The sequence below is a fragment of the Mus caroli genome, unplaced genomic scaffold, assembly GCF_978045245.1.
Source record: "Mus caroli unplaced genomic scaffold, Mus_caroli_1 scaffold_1, whole genome shotgun sequence".
In the NCBI taxonomy this organism is placed as follows: domain Eukaryota; kingdom Metazoa; phylum Chordata; class Mammalia; order Rodentia; family Muridae; genus Mus; species Mus caroli.
Window position 1 is genome coordinate 65,335,860 of NW_028227256.1, and position 17,230 is coordinate 65,353,089.

Sequence of the window (17,230 nt, forward strand, 5' to 3'; positions counted from 1 at the left end):
ACTAAACTACCAACAAAAGAGTATACATAGAGGGAGCCATGGCTCACAGAGGATGGGCTTATCTGACATCAGAGGGAGAGGAGGCCCTGGGTCATGTGGAGGCTTGATGCCCCAGCATAGGGGGATGGATGCTAGAGCAGTGAGGCAGGAATGGGTTAGTTGGTGGAGGAGCAGCCTCATAGAGGCAAAGGGGATGGGGAGAAGGGGGCATAGGATTGGGGATTTGTGAAGGAGTATCATTTGAATAAAATGATTCATAAAAAATTTAAAATATAATTAAAAGATAACTAACTTGAATAAATAAATAATTAAATGGGTAAAAATAACTAATTATACTTAATATTTATTATCAAAATGAATATAAATACTGAGTTTAAATTTAATATATACCCTGTAGTGTATGCTCCAGAATAGGATTTTCTAATCAGGTTCCAGCGTAGGAATCTTATAGGAAACTCGTGCTACATAAATCTGCCTTTAAATCAACAAAGGAACGTTAAAAACACAATACCACAGTTATGTTCTCTTTTGAGGGAAAATCAAAATATTGAGTTTGTTAAGGAAACAGAGAGGGCAGGGAGAGTGGCTGTTACTAAGTCCTCTTTTAATCTTACACTCACTTCTACAGCTAAAGTTCCATAGAAATTCACACACTGATAGCAGTAGACTTTAATATCCAACCCTTCCCCATGGACAGGGCATCCAAACAAAAACTAAACAAACACTGGTGCTGACAGATGTTATAAACCAAATGAACGTAACAGATATTTACAGAACATTTGCACATAGATTCTCATTTCTGTAAGGAGAGTATTGGGAATCTACTTTGAATACAGAAGTTTGCTGATGTATGTATAGGAAGCACAATGTGAAAAATTATTTGTTGATTCCATTGTCCACTTGAGGACAGTCTCTATATTTTACCCAAACCCAAAAGGATATTCTTTCTTTTCTGCACCTCATTGAAATTTCTCTAAACCTGACCATGCATTTGGACACAAGGCAAGTCTGGACAGATACAAGAAAATTGAAATAACTCCCTGCTTCCTGTCAGTCCACCATGGATTAAAGCTGGATATCAACAACAGAAAGCTTACAACCTAATAGAAACTGAGTAACTCTGTACTGGATGATAAATGGACCAATACAGGAATAAAAATATCAAATAGTTCCTAGAATTTAATGTAAATGAACACACAGCATACCCAAACTTTCTGGAGACAAAGAATTCATAGAACTAAGTGCCTACATGAAGGAGGAGGAGAAGGAAGAGGAAAATAAAGAAGAACGGAGGAGGGGGAAGGAGACCTTATATTAGCAACTTAACAGCACACCTGAAAACTCTAGAACAAAGTAAAGTAAGCAACTTAACAACAAACATGAACACTCCAGAAGCAAATAAAGAAGCACACTCACGAGGAGTAGAAGGCAAGAAACCATCAAACTGAGGTCTCAACTCAATAAAACAGAAACAAGGAGAACACCACAAATAATCAATGAAACACATAGATGGCTCTGTGAAAAAATGCAAAAGATAGGCAAACTCTTATACAAACTAACTAAAAGGCACACAGAGAATATCCAGTTTAATCCAACAATAATAAAACTACCCTGTGTAATCTATCAGACAACCACAGATTAAAGCTGAAAATCAACAATAATAAAACCAGAAAGGAAAAGGCAGGCATAACAGACACCAAAAAATCCAGAGAATCATAAGGACATGAAATTAGAAATTAGAAAAATCTGAAGAAATTTAGGCATTTTACATATTATGTACTCATGCGTGTATAATTATTTATAATAAATAGTAGTTAAACTCTTGACAAATATGTACTTTCAGATGAGCTAAGTAAGGTTTCCATTACATTATGAAGGACAAATTTCTCTGTTCTGGTCACAGGAACTGAACTTAAAAACTGTGGAGAAATAAATTACTTCTTTCTAGAATTCAGAAATTAATCATACTTCTTTATTTCATAGACTTTATTTATTTGTATATTTATTTATTGCTTAAAATGTAGACTGATAATAAGATACCACCACACAGAATCATAGAATGAAAACAGGATCTCGTTGGAAAGTTTTGTTCCTAGGTTCAATCAATGCACTTTGGTGTCCAAGAAAGGAGCAAAGGACCCTAGCTAGAAGTGAACTAAGTTTACTCTGCATCATGCCCTCTAGTGCTAACTCTGAGAGTGCACTAACCCGGGACCCTCTATTAATGTTGTAGAGACAAATGCCTTCACAGTTTTAGGATGGCAATTCAGTTGTTGTTGCTGCTGCTGCCTTTATATAATTTGATTAGCTTGTGAGATCCTTACAGTAAAGTTGAACATCTGCCATATTTAACGATGAGGTAGCGGTGTGTCTCTTTAGGGCAGCTTTCCCTTCAGAATGGGAAAGTACCTTAAGCTCTAAGATGGTATAGCTTTTGAAATGTAAATGAAGAAATTATCTAATAAAATTATTTTTAAAAATGGACATTTTCGCCAACATTTTTGATCTTTTATATTTTCATCTTACTTTTTTTTTACTGTTTTTAAAGTTTCAATTACTATTCTCATACATAGTTATATATTTCCCTCTCTCTTTGTCCTCTTTTATTGAAAATAGATTCATTTCTCACATAATATGTCCATATTATGGTTTGCTTTCTCTCTATTCCTTCTATTTGGTTTCTCCTAACCTTGGTTTTTATCTGTATACACTCTCTTTCTGTCTTTCATTTAAAAAGCCAGGACTCTAAGAGATTAGACAGATCCCCAACTGCTCATCTCTTGTCAACAAATGATGCTTCCAATACCAGGATTGGGTTATATCTAATTGTGTTGTTGGACAAGAGGTTCCACGGAAACCTTCAAACGCAGGCTGTTACAAACAAGAGGTTATTTTCCACAAACTCACAACACCTACATAAATCACTGAAAATGGAGAAGTTGAGCTGGTGCATACATTGAGCCTTCAGCCAGATGTGATAACATCTTCAGTGCAGGAAGCTGCTGTGCATGCTACCATAGCAGAAACATATAAAACAGACTGAGTCACAAATCATGTATCTATAATGGTGGCCATGCTTGCAAGATATGCTAGGGCAATGGTGGCACAAAGCTTGTTGGAGTAACAACCCATATCCTCATATCAGATACTGATTAGCTGACCACAAACAAGACAATAGATACCTAGGAACCTAGGGTAAATTGATTACTATTGTTCTAAAAAAAAAAAAAAAAGTAGTGATAAAATGGCTCCAAATGATATTCTGATATACTCATAGATAAATGCCAGTTATCATCAGAGAGATCCATCCTGCAGCAGATGGGAACAGATATGGAGAACTATAGTCAGATAATCTAGAGAGAGAGAGACTGAACTTGGAACACTCAGCCATAAATAGGATGCATCCATTAAATCCTTCCCTTCTGAGCCTTGCAGATACCATGGAAGAGGAGGCAAAACAAGAATAAGAATCAGAGGGGATGAAGGTCACAAAGAAACAAGGCCCTCTAAATCAACATGATCAAAGGTCATATGAACTCACAGACACTGAGGCAACATGGCATGCACAGGGCTTGCAAGGGGCAGCCTCAGTACCTCTCGTTATATTATATTGCTTAAGTCTTGAGACATTATGGGATTGCATGAATGATGAAACAATCAGTCTCTGGTACTTGGGCCTTCCTTTGGGCTTATTTCTTCTTGTTGAGTCTTGTCCAGCTTCGAGGTTGTAGGTTATTTTTTATTTAATCTTATTATATTTTATTTCACTATATTACTATCTCAAGACTTCACTTTCTAATTAACAGCACAGCTGACACGTGCTATTACTGTACTCTACTATAAAAGAGATTCTTAGATTGTATATTGGTTTGTTTCAACAATATTTTGTTTGGAATGCTGTATGTACCAGAATTCAAAAATAATTTTTAGGGAATTAAAAATTTTTACTGCAAGAAATTGATATTAAAAAATCTATTTTACAGTAGTTTTCACAAGGCTACTTCTTGGACTTGTGTAAATAAACTTAGGTTTTCCAATGTGTTCTACATTTTCCCTCTAATTTATGTTCTGACGTTAAAATATTACAAAAATCATGTAATTTGATTGCATGTATGAATTTACATAAATTCGGCCTGTCTATACTTGTCTTGATTGTATATTGACTGTATGCCAAAGTGCAATTTAAAAAAGTACATCTATTTCATATAAATACTTTAATATCTTAGGTGTTACAAGAGTAATATTATAATAAATATAGTTAAATTCCGTTTTGAGACTTGACTCTCTTCTAGCTCAAGAAAGTTTTTCATAGAATATAGTGTTTAATGTTTGGAGGGGGCAATTATTACATGGATAAGGTTCAGTAAAAATATAACAATAAAATTCAACAATTAAAGTTATTTGAACATATAATTTAGATAAAAATTTTTATGAAATTCTGCCAGTGAAGGTGGTACTATATGTAAATATGTCAATCTCCCATTCTAGTTCTTTTGTATGCTAGTAATTCCTTCTGGAAAACAATTTAGGTATGGGATACATCTGGTAATTATGTATCATTTTGATACGTTTTAAAGGTTTTTATAAGTTTTAACAGGTATAATAGGCCTTTTCTTTATACTTTAGTTAAATATCAAATGAATGCTAACAACAAACATACTTCTCATTAAAATATTTTCCATAATTTTATTATGAATTAGTAAAACCTAAAAATATACCTAAGAATGTGTTACAAAATATTTTCAATAATCATTTTTAGGGAATATTCAGGATTATTTTCACTATCCCTGGATTTTTAAGCCATCAACAAAGTTTGGATTATTTTCTCTATATTGAATACAGGCCTAATAATTGATTGGGTTACATAGGATGGATAGATTGTTTTTAATAAGGTGGCCATTTATACTAGATTAATTTTATCAACTCATGAGCATAGGAAGTGTTTTGTTTTAATTCTTTGATATTTTCCTATTTTCATTATTTGACTTGTTGTTACTTAAAGTTTTTATTGTACACAATAGTTTTCTTTGTGTGTTTGTGAAAGGATTGTTTCCCTGTTTTACTTTTCAGTATGGCTGCCATTGGTATGGAGAAAAGTTGGTAGTTTTATGTCTTAATTTTATATGTTTCTACTTTGCTAAAAATATTTGTCTGCTCAAAGACCTTTACGTGGCATCTTTAGATCATGTCTACACACATAGAAACCCCTTTTCCATTAGCATAACCTTTTCTTTGTTCTCTTGTCTTCTCACTCTAAGACAGTAGGCACTACTTTGGATTACTGGATAGGAATGAAAACTGTCCTTGTCTGAGTCTTGATATTAGTGGAAACACTTTGACGTTTTCCACATCTAGCATAATGTTTTGTACAGTTTTGTCATTTGTATATTTTATTATGTTTTGGTATACTCCCTCTGTCACAAGTTCTTCCACGTCCTTTATTAGGAAGAGATGTTAGATTTCATCAAATGCCTTTTCTGCATTTAACGACATGATCATATGATTTTTGACTTAGAGAATATTTATGAGATGGGCAACTTTGTTGATTTACATAGGTTGAAGCATCTCTTCATCTCTGGAATCAAACCTTGGGGAGAGCATATTTATTGGAATATGATTCTAATGAGTATTTTCAATCATGATTAAGACTTATGTCAAGCAACAGAAGAAAGGAACTACTTTCTAAACTAGAAAACTCAGTTTATCAAGCTGGAAAACAGGCACAAACTTACTGAAAACACCAAAACACTTGATTTTATATAGTGTTACTCACAATGACAGAGTTGCAGTTCTTGGAAATAAACCTACTGTGCTTATTATTAGGACTGTAACAAGAAAAGCAATTAAGCACGTAAGATGCATAAGATTCTTAAAATTATGTGAAAGAAAATTTAAAACTATTTGATCATGAGTGTATATATTTTTATTAATATTAATTATCTGTTAAAATAATTTTTATCAAGAACCAATATAAGAACCAATATAAGAATCAAATGACATAATAATTTTAATATTATATTATGAAACATAAATCACAAATTATATCCATATATATATGTATATATATATATATCCCTATATGTACATATAGGTATATATATTTTTTCTTTAATACAAAAAACTATAAAAATTAATGTGTATCAATTAATTATTTTCAGATCTAATATCATACAGTAGATGGAATTACTTACTATCTAAAGCTATGTAAGTAATAACATTTTGACAAAAATTGATGGGTAAAGGACCATTGATTATGAACCCTTTCTGCATTTTTAATTTTGGCATCTGAAATTTTACATGCAAAACAAAAAATCCAGTCACTGTTGCCTAACTATAGGCACAATCATCCAAATTAGCCCTGCAGAAGAACAGCACAAAGCGATATTGTCTGTGAATGTGTTCTAACCCCACAGACCTTTTCTGCTTCAAATCCTGTAAAGGCAGTGGGATGATTTTCTTCTGGCTTCTGATTCAGGCTTTATTCTTACATGATCTTACTATTCCTTAAAGGCCAGTCATTTTGAGAATCTGGCAGTCAGCAAGCCTTTCCCTCATTCAACCAATACAACCTCTGCCCTATGTAACATGCTCATATCACCGGCCACCTGAAAACAATAGTAATTTCTAAACCACATCTTTTCCATTGTTAGCACAAGCAGATTTAAAATAAAAAAAAAAAACTGTACATGAAATTTTATCTGGTAGGTAACTTGAAAACCAAAAGAAAGAATCTCATACAAAATTCTTTTTAAAGATGACAAGAAAATTATGTTATCCTACTTTCATAAAAAGGCTCTAGCCTTTTATTAAAAACACAGCTGTCACTTTTGATCAAATACATTCATATTTCCCCATTATGTTATTATGGCCATCATGAAATTTAATAATTGTCCCTTGGAGTTTGATTTCCCATAAAAGCGTCATAACACAATCAGCACTATTGCAAATAATTATGGAACTATGTGGAGACAGTTATGATTTCAGGTGGGAAATATATAATAACAGATGAGAAATTTAAAACCCAGGTTAATACTTGATAAAGATTCAGTTCTCATACAAATGTCAGTACTAATAAATGTGTGATAACAAAGGCTGCTTTATAAAAATGAGAGATCCCAGGCAGTATCATTGGCAGAGGCTTCAGTGATAGTTCATAAACTATTTGTTTAACATTTCATCATATTAAACACTATTAATCTGATAAATCATCTCACATGAAAATAGCATAAAAACCTTAAGATAGAAAGAATTTCATGGTTTATGTTTGATTAAAAACTAAGAAGGTAGAAGTATTTCTTATATGTGACATCTATAATGACTTATACTACATTACTGAGAATTGTTATAAAACATTTCCAATGGGGCATTAGAGAGAAATTAAGGTTTGTGATTTTGGGGTGCTAGTCAGAAATTTGCTGTATGACATAAAACTGAAGGAAGACACTACTGAGCTTTTTAATAGATTCAGATATTAAAATATCACTAGTGGCTTGCTGAACAAGCTGTTCACTATACTACAGGGTAAAATAACATTTGAAGACATTACAGAGTATGATATGGGCTGTTGACATTGTTCATCAGGTAGATTCTAGACCTCAAGTTAATGACCTGATTTCAGTCCCCATTCCCTATATGCTGAATGAAGAGAACCAATTCTTCCAAGTTGTCCCATGACTCTTATGCATGAACCATGACACACAGACAGACATATAGACAGATAGAAACACACACAAATAAATAAATGAATACATGTATAAAAAGGATGAAGGGATAATGGTACTCACATCCAGAACTTCCATTTGTTGACACCAGAGTCATGTTGGAAGGCCATGGATTCCGAACAATATCTTGCCAGTGTATAGTGTCAGCATAACATAGGAATTTGTTCTGATCTACATAGACTCCACCATTTAGTATTTCTGTATTGGAAACAAAAGCAACCATCAAGTTGTTTATTAAAAATGTTAGCCAACAGAAAGGCGTCATTCCATTTTTTCAATGTTAGGCACAGTAGGAGCCAGGATTCTTCTAATAATATTTTCATTGATTCACTTGCCTATATATCAACACTTGAAGAGGTCGAAAAGTACAGATTAAACCATTAATTAATCCCGTATATGTAAATAAACCCTTAAGAATTTGATAGATAATTTTAGTTTCTGAACCTTAACCATGAATGGGATATTATATCATATGTAATATTTCAGTCTGCTACTTTGTTTTAATATTACATATTAAGTATGAATAATTATTATTTTATTTAATTTAATGATAAAATAATATAGCAGAGTAATGAACTAATTCATATTATTTAATAAAACTATTGTCATTTTGTTATTCTTTATTAGTTATTAAAATAAATTTCAAAAATTATCATTTCATTTCCATAGACACTGAAAATTCTCAAGAGTTTTGATACAATTTTCAAAAGTGCCTTTCTTAGGTTTAATACAATTTGACATTTAATAAAGGTCTCATATTATTAATTAGCATAAATAAAATAAGATAAATGTTCTATTATAAAATATTCTGTCATCTAAAATACTATCAATGTCATCTAAAAGTATGTCAAATATGAAGAACAATGCGAATCAAAATATTATGTCATTTCTCTTTGGCACTGGAATCTGGGAGTAAGATAAAAATCAAAGAAAGCTATGATTTACTCAATTTTCTATTACACAGGTAATACTGATTAGCTACAGAAATGCCAAGAAATGAATGGATAGAGAAAATCTGTTGTTTATACAAAATGGTACTTTGTTCAGCTCTGAAGAATAATAAATTTATGGCATTTGCTTGAAGAGTTACTACAGACTGATATTAAAGGAAATGTCAAATGCAAGAAGATAAATATCAATAATTGTTTCTTATTTGTGGAGCTTAGATATTCTGTAGCAAGTCAAGAATTTTCACGGGCATGAAGAGGAAGAGATATGGAGAACAAATTAATAGTAGGTGGGTGGAGACTAAGGGAGAATAAGAATAAAGATAATGAAAGTACATGATATACTTGTATAAAATATCTGTGATATTAATCATTATGTGATGAATATATCATTAAAATGTGCTAAATCTAAAATTTTAAATTTATTTCATTGTTCAAAAATAGTATCTTCACTGGGTACTTTGTGAGAGCGTGAGGAAACAACAGCTTACAGAATTACTACTTCCCAATAAATCCCGGCCAGTCAGTGTATAGTAGTGCAGAGAGAGTCATGTTTCTATGTAGCCTGGAAAATCATCTCTCTTGTGTAGTTCTTCAAACTATTTTTAATATTGCTATTGTCTCCCATTTGGGTCTGGACCAAGCTAAATATTTAAGAGATTTCTTAAACTAGTGTGAAATGAATGGATAAAGGAATACCTAACAACGCTAATATTTCAGGATGCAAAATTGGTGGCACATCCAAAGAACCTTTGCATGCATAAAACCCTCAAGATTTATTTTACATTGTTCAAAGAGTTCCACTTTCAAACCGAGACCCATTCTCATTATCGGTCTTTTCACTGCCTGTTGGTTCCACTTCTTGAGAGAGAAGAAAAAAGGGAACAAAGAGAAATTAGATCATTGTTCTTGCTTTAACACCTAGTTCATTATTTTTCACGAACTGAGCATCCAACCTTCTTCAGAGTAGATGGAAAATGTAAGGAAGATTATAAAATCATTTCTGTATTAATGTTTGGTATTAAGTTTCTATGTGAAAATGTGTGCATGTCTTACTAAAAGCTTTCTCATGAGACACTGGGTGATACTCTTAGAATCTAGGGATAACTCTTTATTAGGTTAAAAGAAAGACTGCTCTCCAGGAAATGAAAGTTATCTTTCAGTTTACATTTGGAAAACTTCTACAAAACAACAACAACAAGAAGATACAAAGAGTGAGGTGGTAATTCAAACATTATGAAAAGAAAACGTATTCTTTATGAATAATATTTTAATTCAAATTGTTCACATGGCATAAACATACTCTTCATTTCCTACTTCCTATCAGAATATTCCCAAATAGACTCAGATTGTATTATGATGAATGATATTCTCATCAAATTTCCTTCTCCACCAGAATTAACCAACTATTATTATTTACATTTGTTTCTTAGAAATACTAAACTGGAGAGCTTGGCTTCATAGAAAAGTAATGCATAAAAGAGACAAGAATTGTAAAACAATCTTACAGATTAAAATATCAAATTAAGACATAATCACAATCATCTGGATGATATTTTGGGCTTGAGCGATCTGAAAGCAAGTATTTCTTCCCAGCAATTCTAGTCAGGAGAGTTATTCATTTCTACATTTGAATACTGAATAGTTTCTCTGTTTTGGCTGAAATAGCCTTTAATCTTTATGATGTATACCTTTCTCTACTTTGAATATCAAATTCGCACAGTCTGAAAACAGGTTTTCATTGATATTTATAGAAATGTACTAATGAACAAATGTTATATTTTAAAACAGGTCTATCAAAATATTTTCAGGAATTAAAGTCAATATTGTTTAAAATATGTTTTATACTTCTGTCTGATCTTATAACTATGAAAATGCAAGGTAATAACTTAGTATTGCTTGTGAGAAAATACTTGATTGGTTTAATTTTTCAAGAAACTTCTATGGGATTGTTTCTGGTGCAGAAGAATATATTAACAAAAGAGTAACCTGAAGTTTGCACTATGGTTGACTCTGAAGGTTTCAAGTTAGAGCCAGATAGGACAAATAATTGCAAATAGATTTAAATAAATAATAAACTTTAGTAACATACAACAGTAATTTTTTCATTTCATTGAGCATATATTTGAAGAAAAGACAACCTGTTTTATAATAAAAGTTTCCTTTCTCATAATATAAAAATAAAGTAATAATTAAATTTTAGAATCTAGACATAAAAATCAAATTTATATGCAAAAGGAAGAGAGGAAAGACAATGAATACATTTGGTGGGCAGTCAGACAAAGAGGTACAAGTTTAGGTAGAGTGTAGTGATGGAAGTGTCAAATCAGTAAAGAAGTTCAATGTAGTCTTAGCCCAGTGAACTGATGTCAATACATATCATAGTAAATGTAGAATGACACAAGTAGAATCTTGGTCATTTAATCAGTGGTCAGAACAAAGACTACTATGCGCTCTTTCAATGTATTGTATGGAAATATTTCCTACAGCTTTACATAAAACCTAATTCTTATTAATAAATGTTAACATTGCATTAATATAATATTGTGTAAACATAAAAGTATCGTGTTACTGAAAAATCCTATTAAACAACATAAGCTATGTAATTTTATGCCAACATTAATCATTTAAATTCTTCTGTAGCTCCTCTCTGTAATTTGCATTGTGACTAAGTAAAATTAATGTTAAAATTTAGCCTTTCCCATGAACAGCTTATGTGAAATCTCTAAACTTGTATTTAAACCAGGAACTAATCGTTGGCTTGTCAAGATTGGACTCCACTCTCTGATGTTAATATAAGGAGATACAGAGTAGACACTCACTGGGCTAAAAATCGATAGCTAGTAGAATTTATTTCATATAAAGTAAACCAAACACACATACATGCAATGTTAATATATAATTTTTATGTTTAAATTCTTATTAACTGAAATAAAATAAATTCTATTATACAAAATGTCCATAATTTATAATATACAATATTACTGTAGGTGGTATGTTTGATCTTTACATGTTACTTAAATGCTTTTTAGTAATATTAAAATAAAACCTATCTGATACATCAAACCCACTTATTAGCCATTAATTGAGTATTAGTGATTTTGAGTTATTCTAGTTTATCCATATTTCCTTAAACTTACACAATTTATACTGTAATAATCAATCCTCAGTTTACCTGATAAAGCTTCTAAAATTTTTTTAGTAAGTTACAAAGAACAGATATGAAATTTGAAAGAGAACATGAGCAACTTATATCTTTAAATCCTAAAACAAGGCCATTTGAATGCTCTTTGCCTTTAAATATCTTTTCATGTGTCTGACAAAGATAATGCTTTTGTTATTTAAATAAATTCTTCTGATATATACTTTCCCAGAAACTAGTTATTATAGTGAATTGCCAGCACATTTCTTTTAATAGAATCATTGACATTTTGCAAATATATTCCTTCAAAAGATATTGTGGTATAATACTTGAATTTGTCTCTGACCTATATGAAATAGCCTAATTGTGATGTGACATCCTTACTAAAAATACTGATGAAAATGACCTCCCAGTATTTTTAGGATGCTGAAAGTATTTCTCCAACCCAATATCCTATTTCTAATTACTATATAAAAAGTGGCTGAAACTCTCTTCTTTTCAAAACAGATTTTATAATAGTAAATGCAGTTACCCAGGACACTTTGGTCTCTATAGTGGAATCGGTAGTAAATATGCCTTACAGTACTATTAACCATGATGATATAATAAAAATCTAATAAACGGGACTGAAATAGTTTACATCAATCTCTGGCTGTGTATCTAAATGTCTCATTTTGTAGGAGTGCACCATATAGGCTAACTGTAGAATGCAAATGACCATGAAAATGCAGGTTAAAAGCATCACACTTGTCTAGTTACAGTGCAGACATCTAAATACTGTATATATTAGACTTATATCACCTATTCAAGATAAAGCATACAACCAAGAAGTTAAAATTCCAAGACACACAAAAGACCATTTTCAAAGTGAAGCTACACAATCATTTATAGGGCTTTCTCAGAGACAAAGCAATATATCTTTCTTACTGTCATCAACTTAAGACACACGAGTCTGTTGGCAGATAATGATACAGAAGTAATATAGACCACATCATCCACCTCTGATACTTAATACATCATCTCGGGAGTGGACTTGGTCTATGGATTCCTCTATCTTTCCCAAACCCAGACCTTTCAACTGGGAGCACAATGAATTGCTGCTACCCCACCAGGTCAGCCCTCAAGGTTCATTATTAATAAGCTGAGACTCTAAAGGCTAATGAGAACCGGGTGCTCGAAGAGACAATGGCTCATTCATCATCAATCAAGCTTTGAAGTTTTTATACAGATGATTTAAGGAGAGTTGAAGTGTGCAAAATTGAAATGTCACATTTGTATTGGGAGGGGTTTGAGGGTGATAATGTAAATGAGTGATGTAACCCTCTATCTTTCAGCTCGGTGATCAGAGTCAAAAGCTCATGGATGCGAATACCAAATGTGAGAAAGTAACAGGGGACAGTCTTTCAAGCAGAGCAGAGCAATTTAAAGAGGAAATTTCTAGACCTATTGGCTGAAAATCAAATAATAGAGAATAAAAGCAAAAACACAGTGATTTCAATGGAATAGAACTCAGTTATGTTCCCATAGTATCCTACTTATTCTCAATGCCTCAGAATACATAAAAACAATCCTGAGCTTTCATTCAGCTTAAGTACAAGCGTTTTAGAGTGATGTGCTTCGAACTCAGGTATGTGGAGGTCAGACATCCTTCACAGAACCATGTTAGCTATCATCTGACAAAGAGCACATGACTTCACACACTATGGATTTTTGTTGGATACCTTTCTTATCTTCCTTATATTTCTGTGGGTTTATCAAGAATAAGAATCATGAAGTATATCACTCTGTGTTCAAATTCCTAAGAAAATGCCAAAAATGTGAAATTCTGGATTAAGGTGTTTGCTGTCAAGCCTAGTGACCCGAATTCATTCCAGTATCCCTAAACCCACATGGTGGAATGAGAAAACTGATTGTTATAAATTGTTCTCTGATCTCATATGCTTATCTGCATAACAAATTAAGATCTATCAGTCATAGCTTCATTTCTTCATATTTAATTAATCATTATATGATAATGAAGGGCCTTCATAGGCTTTCATTTTATACCCAGTGATCCTCTATAACTCAGATCCTATCGTGTCATAACACCTATCACATGAATCCTTCTTGCATATTAACATAATAATACACTATAGGTTACAATATGAATGGATTGTAGGTACATAGGTAGATAGATGACAAACAGATACTGCTTCCAATACTGAGTTTTGAAGTATAAAGAAAGCAAAGAATACTGAATCTATGTAATGAGATAAAACTTTAAAACCTAATTTAACTTGTCAGCTGTATGATGTTTCTCATTATTTTGAGGTACAACCCTAGCCTCTATGATGGGGTTGCTAGAGACATAGTACCAATAAAACACTGTTTCTCTTTTAAGCTTGACAATTATTTCAATAATAGTTTACTATTAAGCACAATTTAGGCTTTTTGTTTCAACTATTTACATTACCATTCTATTAGTTTGTAACAGATTGGAGATCTAAGAGACAGTTTGGTTTTTATTTTATATGTATTACTGGTTAGGTGGTTCAAGGATATAACAGAGTATGCAATAATCCAGGTGCTGGATTCCAGTATATCTTATTTCTACAAAAGCCCTTTAATATAAAAACAAAACAAAAAACAGACAGTCAGCTAGTAAAAGAAATGCTTAGTTCTGAAAAATGTATGAGAAGGAATGAATGAGTGTATATGCTCACTCTTAGTGACTGTAAAGAAATGTTCATAAAAATTATATTCTGTTGATGCTAATTAAATCACAAATAGTAGTAGAGAATCGAATTTCTCCTCTGATTATCATATAGCTACTATATGCTATACTTAATTATTCCAAATAATGATAGTAATAGGGAGACAAAGAGCTGTCATACAGCAATAAACTACATATATATCATTTTAACATCTTTTCCCCCATAACATTATATCTGAAAATTTCTTCTGCCATCTTCCCATTCATTTTTGCATGATATCATGGTGGGTCCATTTCTGCATTGATGAGAAATACATACTTTCTCACTTAAGTTACTGAGTGGTACTGCTATGTTATTCTACAATAGGTCTCTGATGCAAATCTATGTGCAAATCTATGTTGTGTGCATATTTGGAAATGAAATTGATAGGGTATAGTAATTATGTTTCCAAAGCAATCTTACCAAATTGCTCAACTCTCTTTATATTTTGTTTTAGTTTTTTTTTTATGTTATATTTTCTAGTTGTTCATCTGATTAGCATGCAGTACTATCATTTTAATTTTCACTTTCCCAAAGAACTAACACAAATAAATAAATACCATATTAGAAATGTAGTTTTAAGGAATAAGAAGATCCATTTTTATTTTCTAAAAATATGATCTTAGTATGTTATAAGGAACTCTGAAATATTTGACATTTATCTGACTTTATTAAATTAGTGAACCAAATGCTATTTGCCACAATTCTTTTGAGAGTAGGGGTCTGGGATAATATGACGCAGCATAGGGGAATTCTAGGGTGCTGAGGTGGGAGGGTGTAGGTGGCTGGGTGAGCACCCTCATAGAAGCAGGGGGGACAGGGGAAGGGATGGGGTTTAACTTGGAATGGGGATAACATTTGAAATATAAGTAAATAAAATAACCAATAAAATTATATATATATATATATATATATACACACACATATACATACATACATGCATGCATACATACACGTGTGTGTGTGAGACAAAGATCTTAAAAGTAATTTAAACAATATTGACAATTATGTAAAAAACATGGATAGTGGATGATGCCTGCTCTAATTTATAATAGGGAACCACTGCATGACAATAAGCAGGATCACAATTGAAAGTAGATAAGCAAACATGGGAGATTTAGTGGATTCTTGATATTGAAATCAAATACTTCCTTACATAAAGCTTAAATGTTTTCATGTTCTATCTAGCAGAAACCCCTCATTGCAGACAACAATTCTCTTAAATAACTGCTCCAAGTTTCTAGAAAATGTAATTGTTTCAGTAGAAAAGAAAATCAGCAGAGTTCATTGTTTTCATTTCCAATAAAGGGAGTTACACGAGTACCAGAAATGATTTGTCCATTTGATTTACAAGCTTTAATACAATAAGCCTGGGACATACTGCAAGGTCACTTCCTAATATCTCACCTACTATATTAGTTTGTATCGTTTTAATAACTCTTCTCACAATGTGTGATTTCTTCCCTTCTTTAGAATTTTTAGAAAGGATGATTTTTTTTTCATAGATGACAGTAATAACCACATCAATGTGTATGCTTATTTCTGGCAAGATAAAACTTGCAAATAAAAGATAACGCAAGAAAAGAAGGATGATTTAATCTTGTAAAATGATTATTGGACTCTCAAATATATCAAGAATTTTAATTCTATACAAGATACTATTAAATGTAAGTGTTTGGGGACTTGGATGATTCAGAAAAAAAGTTTCTGCAATACAAACACTGAAAACAATGACAAAAATTATTAAAATATGTAATGAAAGAATTCATGATACAATAATACACAGAAATTCTGAAATGCTATAAACTGTCAGAATGCTCAGAGATATTTCAATATATTTTTGAAACTGTAAGGTTTTCTATACAGATTATAAATAAAAAATTACATATCAAAATTAACTGGAATCAACATGTACACAACCCAATGGACTTCTCCACAGTTGGAAAGGTAGCTGTATAGTTTTACATTGAATTTTAATAGAATCTATTGATATACATCTTTAAAGAAAGCCAAGAATGATTGGTTATTTGAATAAGTGTAGTGATTCTGTGTCTGTCTTAATTGTCAAAGCATGAAGTATCAGTTACATGTGTGCCAAGAAAAACCAATATATTTATATTTTATATAAAGATTCAAGTTAATATGCAATCAGGGATGTGTCCTTTAGGTATCTATATAATGACTATTTTAAATGACATATTAGGTATTTTATTTGCTAAATTAGTATTTATTGACTCAGGTAATATACATTTCCTTTATTGCCTTCTTCTGACTTTAAATGATGGCAAGATGTGTTCAAGAGGTTTTCCTGAATTCGTTTTGACATTCCCAAGTACTCTCTACAGCTGGTGCATAGCAGCTTGCTGCTTCACTGTTGAATAGGGGCAAGTTTGTTGTGGTTTCTTTTCTATGGTTTATGAATTGGACGTCTTAATATTCACTGCTGGATTTCAGTGAGAAATCCAGATTATATATGTAAAACCATATTAACAGTTTAGGAGAATCTTTTATCTGGGACCTGATAGAATCTGTAATACTATCACTTGTGTACTGTGCAACTAGTGAGTTAACCCTCTGAGTCATTTCTTATCACCAATCCAGCCACATTCTGTGATCATATTTTAAGCTCCCCCTCTTACCTATATCCCAGGACACTGGTCATAAGGCCTCCATTTATAGTCTCCCTTT

At 32.0% G+C, this 17,230-nt stretch overlaps 1 protein-coding gene across 6 annotated transcripts in view; it reads right to left on the reverse strand.

Annotated features, from left to right (window-relative positions):
• Positions 1-17,230, reverse strand: part of Erbb4 (erb-b2 receptor tyrosine kinase 4) — a 1,038,774-nt gene that overhangs the window by 356,579 nt on the left and 664,965 nt on the right. For all 6 annotated transcript variants that reach the window (XM_021186126.3, XM_021185960.3, XM_021186207.3 and 3 more), the window contains exon 4: positions 7,785-7,919. In XM_021186126.3, the coding sequence (XP_021041785.1) occupies positions 7,785-7,919 (135 nt within the window). The remainder of the gene's footprint in view (positions 1-7,784; positions 7,920-17,230) is intronic.